At 40.8% G+C, this 6,906-nt stretch overlaps 1 protein-coding gene across 1 annotated transcript in view; it reads left to right on the top strand.

Moving 5' to 3' along the window:
* The window catches only part of VWA3B (von Willebrand factor A domain containing 3B), a 151,194-nt gene that overhangs the window by 15,035 nt on the left and 129,253 nt on the right, over nt 1-6,906 (top strand). The window contains 2 exon segments of the mRNA XM_014536417.1: nt 3,767-3,861; nt 4,920-5,170. Of these exon segments, the coding sequence (XP_014391903.1) occupies nt 3,767-3,861; nt 4,920-5,170 (346 nt within the window).

Here is a 6,906-nt window from a genome sequence, read left to right as displayed (position 1 = left end):
GGTTAGGCTTATATGCATGCATACAAGTCCTTTGGTTGATCTCTCCCCCTTACCCGCACCCTCCCCTACCTTCCCTCTGAGGTTTGATGGTCTGATCGATGCTTCTCTGTCTCTGGATCTGTTTTTGTTCATCAGTTTATGTTGTTCATTATATTCCACAAATGAGTGAGATCATGTGATATTTATCTTTCTCCACCTGATTTATTTCGCTTAGCATAATGCTCTCCAGGTCCATCCATGCTGTTGAAAATGGTAAAAGTTCCTTCTTTTTTATAGCAGCATAGTATTCCATTGTGTAGATGTACCACAGTTTTCTAATCCACTCATCTGCTGATGGGCACTTAGGATATTTCCAAATCTTAGCTATTGTAAATTGTGCTGCTATGAACATAGGGGTGCCTATATCCTTTCTGATTGGTGTTTCTAGTTTCTTGGGATATATTCATAGAAGTGGGTCAAATGGGACTTCCATTTTTAACTTTTTGAGGAAACTCCATACTGTTCTCCAAAGTGGCTGCAGTGGTTTGCATTCCCACTAGCAGTGCATGAGGGTTCCTTTTTCTCCACATCCTTGCCAGCACTTGTCATTTGTTGATTTGTTGATGATAGCCATTCTGACAGGTGTGAGATGGTACCTCATTATTATTTTGATTTGCATCTCTCAGAAGATTAGTGACTTTGAGCATGTTTTCATATGTTTCTTGGCCTTCTGTATGTCCTCTTTCGAAAAGTATCTATTTAGGTCCGTTGCACATTTTTTGATTGGGTTGTTTATCTTCCTTTTGTTAAGTTGTATGAGTTCCCTGTAAATGTTGGAGATTAAACCCTTATCAGTGATAAGATTGGCAAATATGTTTTCCCCTGCAGTGGGCTTTCTTGTTATTTTGTTGATGGTTTCTTTTGCTGTGCAGAAGATTTTTATATTGATTTAGTCCCATTTGTTTATTTTCTCTTTAGTTTCCATTGTCCTAGGAGCTATATCGGTGAAGATATTGCTTCGGCATATTCAGCCTTTTTAATATATTCATAGGTATGGGTCACTATAACAACAGTCAACGTTAGGACATTTTCATCATCTTAGAAAGAAACTTGGTACTCCTTATCTACCCAACCTATCCCTCAACTGCCAACCCAAAGCAATCTACTTTATGTCTATAGATTTGCTTGTTCTGGATAGTTCATATACATGGAATCATATAATGTGTTTTTTTGTCATTGGCTTCTTTCACTTAACAATGTTTTTAAGACTTATCAATGTTGTAGCATGAATCAGTACTTTATTCCTTTTTATGGCCAAATAATATAAGGAGATGAATGGTATGGATATATGACAGTCGATCCATTCATCAGTTGATGTGTGGAGAGCTGATTCTTATTTTACCAGGTAGTTAACTTGGTTGGACTCAAACTGCAAACTCTGTCCTCCCTGTGACAAGCTCACCGATTGCCTTCTTTCAAGGATTAATGCCAATCTAGTTTCTGCCTGTTCTTGATTGCTCTCTAGTACCTTCAAGTAGCTATTTTTACATCTTTTTCTGAGTTAATACTTTTTTCTCTGTGAGGATTTGCCTATAAAATTCACCATTGCTAGATGCAGAATTCACAATGCCTCACATTTTAATTAGCAATTGCGGTTTATACAGTCTCCTGTAGGTTCATCTCCTTCAGTCCCCCCAAAACAGTACTCTTTCCTCATCCCAGGTAAATGTCTTAAGTAAAGAGAGAGTATTGTCGGTGATTTGAAGTTGCTCTATCTGTGTCAGTTAAGAAATTGAACTCTTGGAAACAGAGATTTTAGAGTTTGAGTGTTGACAATGTAAGAAACGTCCAAACCTATAGAGAATATTTATGAGTTTATTAGCCAAATTGATGACACTTTCTTGGAAGCAAAATCTCAATGGATTAAGAAAATGCTACAGAGAATAGCCACTTTACAGCGTATTTTATTTATTTTCATTATTATTATTTTTTATTTTTTTACAAATTCCTTTAATAAACACATACACTCTCTCTCTCTCTTTCTTTTTTTCTTTTTTAAATCCTTACCCAAAGGTATTTTCCCATAGATCTTTAGAGAGAGTGGAAGAGAGAGGGAAAGACAGAGAGAAACATCGATGTTACAGAAACACATTGATTGGTTGCCTCCTGCATGCGTTCCAACCAGGGCCCAGGCCCGGGAGGAGCCTGCAACTGAGGTACATGCCCTTGACTGGACTCGAACCTGGGACCCTTCGGTCCACAGGCTGACGCTCTATCTACTGAGCCAAACCGGCTAGAGCTATAGCTTATTTTATATATTACAATCAAAGGAGATGTACGGGGTGTTACATGAAATCCATTGTTGGAACATTAAGGAGGCAGCAGAAAGCAATGTGGGAAATCTCTGGGCCGGATAAAAAGTAAAATGGAGAGAGGCATACTTTTTTGCATGGTGGGTATAGGATAGTTAACATTAGCAGCACATGGAGATGGTATTTAGGCAGCAAGGTAACAATGAGAAATTCCGTGGTCCCTTCTCTAGTTGGAGATTGTACTCTGAGGGGTCTGGAAAAAGGGGATTACTCTGACATTCTAAAGGTATGCTATAATAGATGTAAAAAGACAGTGGACAGTCTCAGTTAAGGTAAAGGTTGACCTTTGTCAAGGAAAATACTGACCTAGGACGTGACTACTCACCACAACTCGCTTTCAGTCAGGAAGTGTTAGTTTCAGAGCATCCTGTGTAGCTACTTTCGGTCTCTGAGTTTGTAGGCCCGCTATGCAGGCCTTCCCTGAGCTTGTCAGGTTTGGTATGTGACCCCTTTTTTGTCCACATGATTGAAGTTATTGCTGATGGAATTCAGTAGTTCATTCTTTACTCTTTACTATTATGAACATTGAGCTGCAAGTCTTGTAAATTTTCTCACCCCTGATGATTTGGGACCAAGCCTGGCCAGGGAAGCTGTAAAATCCAGCCTTGCCCTTTCTGCCTTTCCAAAGCAGGCTGTCATCCTGCCTCCCTAGAGAGGCAGGGAGTAGGACATGCTAGGTCTGAGAGTACCACCATTCTCGTCTATCGTGGGAACTTAACAACAGCAGCAATAAAGTAATCATCACAATAAGAACATCTCTGGGAAGCCTTGCCTCATCTCCTGTCCTGCAACTCAGAGTTAGTCCTTGAATCCTTTCTGTAGCCTCCTGTCCCATGAAGGATAAAATGTTTTAGGCAGCATTGTATTCCCATTCCGTGAGCACTGTGTGTATCACGTGGTGGGTGCTCAATATGTGCTTGTGCAACAGATTCTGAACAGTTGAGCACATAATCTGATAAATCTTGTGGTTTTGAATTCTGTGTGAGTGTTCTGAATCCATTACCTGCTTGCTTCATTCACTCATCTATTCATGAACCCCCACTTGAGAGAACAATGGACAATATCTGAGTTTAACTTTTAAAATTCTGAAAACAAGTCCAAGTCCTGAATAAAAGTTTTGAAAAATTAAACACAATTCCTATGTTTTCTTGTTGACCTCTGACTTAATCATCCTGGACAAACGAATCAGGAAACCAAAAGCAAATCCCGTTTTCCTCCTCATTCATTCATGTATTAAAGGATTACCATGTCATAAGCAATTACATTTTAGCACCCAGAAATACTTCAGAATGCAAAGCATCACAGCGTGTAGCTATCACTGGGGATCTGAATGATGTTAGAGAAAAGCATTTTGAAATAAGAGTAAGTGTTGATAATGCACCATTTTGATGGTTGTGGTTTTTTTGAAAATGCAGCTTATGTGGCTTCTCTGGGGAGATTTGTGGCTTCCCGCTATGCCGACGGACTATTCCCACGGGTCTACAGAGCGGAGGATGGCACAGCATACAATGTAAGTGGGAATCCCCTCAGGGACAGGCCCTGTGATCACTGCCGAGGTCTGGAGTGGCCCGTGCAGAGAGGCTCACTGCTTCCAGTGATGCCGGAGCTTGAGGAATAAGTTTGAGGGACAAGGGGATGGGGAAGGAAAGGAGTTGAAGACAGACGGGACAGTGTGAGCCAAGGCATGAAAATGTGGAATTACCTGGTACATGGTCTGTTCAAAAGACAGTTTAGGTACTTGGGAGTGTTCTGAGGGTTGTTGAAGTTTTTCAAAGGTACCAGATCTTTACAATTTTGGTTCTTCACAGGATAAGTATAATTTTTTCTTATTCCTTTCCCATGTCTCCCACCACCTTATACCCCGAAAGGCCTTGCGCGACTGTGCCTGTTCTGTGTGGATGATGGTTTGTGTGTGCAAGAAATGGCCCGCAAGCCTCTGTCACCTTTCAGTGACGGCCCCGACGGGTGTTGGTGGCGGCTGTAGGTGACCAAGTGATCCAGATGCAGGGGAGCCTGGGCTGAGAGACGGGGGACACAGGATAGAGGTCTGAGCAGGAGGATAGTCGCCGGCGCAGCATCCTTGGAGGAAGCCGGCAGGGGTGCTGGCGTAGTTAGAAGCATTTGCAGAAATACTTTTGGCATGTTGTAGTTAGGAAAACTTTTCAGTGAGGCTTATAAAAAATAAGCTTCTCTCTTTTTATTCCTCCTTAATTTCTTAAAAGTTTCCCTGGAAATTTTCTGATAATGATTATTCTGTAACTGTAAAGATAAAACATGATCTAGAAATAGATCTTTTAAAAGAATAATAACACGTGATCATCTTTTCTCCTGTGGGGAATCAGCTACAGGTTTTTAGCTGCAAGACTAGAACCCTTCCTTTTGGATTATGTGGGGGTTGGAGGTCATCTACAAAACTGTTATTAATGCAGTTCTTGATGGCAGGGGCCTCGGCTCAGTGGGCCCTGTTGTTCCTGGCTGCACTGTGGGTCAGGTGACTTATTTTGGTATCCTCGTTATTTATTTATTTGTTCATTTATTTATTCATTTAATTAATTAAATTTCATTAAGCTGACAGCTAAATCAGAACTGATCTGTCAATTTGTGGAACATTTAAAACAAGCGGTGGAGAGCTATGAGCAGCGGATAAACTGGCTCACCAGCAGAAGCCGGCAGGTGTTCGGTGTCATCTTGGAACAGTGCATCACCATAGTGCTGGATTGGGGTGCCATGCGGGAGGAGGAGCTCAGTCTGTGCCAGGACGCTCTAACCATGGTCCTCGAGGAGCAGGTGGCTCTCATAGCCAAGTTCAACATCATACGGTGAGCTTCCCACGGGCACGGAGTGCTTCCGTGAAACTTCATAGGCAGTTTTCATTCATGTGGAGTTAAGTAGCGTAACTAGCATAGTTAGCTCTATTGGAGGGGGGGCGGGGGGAGAGGAGAGGATGTAATTTTGTAATTTCCCTAGAATATAGACTTCCAGCAGAAAACCCACAATGAATATCTCAGAAAACTTTTATCTGCTTTGCTCTTGGTATTTTAGTTTTCAAATTAGGAGAGATTTAGAAACACACTTTTCTTCAATGCATGGCAAGATGAAAAAATATAAGAATATGAATGATATTGAGTAAAAATCCCTTCACTCATTTTAGAATTTAGCTTGGATAGTGGATTTAACCTGGTCACAAATTTCACTGGTTTTCAGACTGAGCTCGCAACTCAAGTTGACCTCTCCATAAGTTCACCCCTGAATCAGAACAGCAGGTGGCTGGCTTTTTAGAATCTCCCGTATTTCAGGGCTTTCGCAGTCAATAATTCACGGACACTTGGATTTGAGAGGATTTGGACTGCAGGCCAACTTCCCATGTGGAACAGTGGCTGTACGTCCCCGACAAGAGGCACCTGGAAGGGGGGCATCTACCTGAGTTTTTCTTTCTTTTTTTTTTTTAAATATATTTTATTGATTTTCCACAGAGAGGAAGGGAGAGAGATAGAGAGTCAGAAACATCAATGAGAGAGAAGCATCGATCAGCTGCCTCCTGCACATCTCCCATTGGGGATGTGCCTGCAACCCAGGTACATGCCCTTCACCGGAATCGAACCTGGGACCCCTCAGTCCGCAGGCCGACACTCTATCCACTGAGCCAAACCGGTTTTGGCCTGAGTTTTTCTTTTATTTTTTAATTGAATTTATTGGGATGACATTGGTTAATACACTGAGTTTTTCTTTTTTAAAAATAAAATACTTTTAGCTAAATAGATGGCATCTTTGGGGATGCTGCCTAATCGTGTCCTATCCAATGTTCCTGTTCCTGTCCTAGATATATTGAAGGAAATAGTGCTAAAGTCTACCACACTGTAGCTTTCTTGGAAATGCTCTAGCGTATGGGCCACACGGCCAGATTCTCTACCGGGAAGCCGCCCAGGTGACACATGTGTGTGGCAGCCTCTGTCTCTGGAGGTTCATTGAAGCCATGTTTCACATCATTCTTACACTCATAAATTCATATGATTCATATGGTCACTGGATTATAAACATGGAGATAAATACATTCAAATGGCTGTTTTTGAAATCAAAATGATTTAATAAATCTAAAAGACTTATGCTCTGTTGAACTCAGATCAATACTATTTTTTTATAAAGTATATTTTTATTGTTTTGTTCTTTTTAGAGAGAGAAAGAGAGGGAGAGATAGAAACATCAATGAGAGAGAAACATTAACATTGATTGGCTGTCTCCTGCACGCCCCCTACTGGGGATTGAGCCCTAACTGGGAATTGAACCGCTGCCTTCCTGGTGCATAGGTCGATGCTCAACCACTGAGCAACACCAGTCGGGCAGAACAAAACTATTTTTAATCCAAAAATACATTGATAGGATTCTTTCAGAACAATGAAAACAATGTAATAAAAGAACCAGAATTTTATAGTAATAAAATTGTTGCTAATTTGCAAGTCTTAATGCTGTGAATCCTTTTAAATTTACTAGCAATAGAATAGTTCATATAAATCTGCCTGTTTATGAAAATAACTTCCTCAATAATTTTTTAAAATAT

This window comes from Myotis brandtii, unplaced genomic scaffold (assembly GCF_000412655.1).
Source record: "Myotis brandtii unplaced genomic scaffold, ASM41265v1 scaffold1612, whole genome shotgun sequence".
NCBI lineage: Eukaryota > Metazoa > Chordata > Mammalia > Chiroptera > Vespertilionidae > Myotis > Myotis brandtii.
This window is presented reverse-complemented; position numbering and strand designations above follow the sequence as displayed.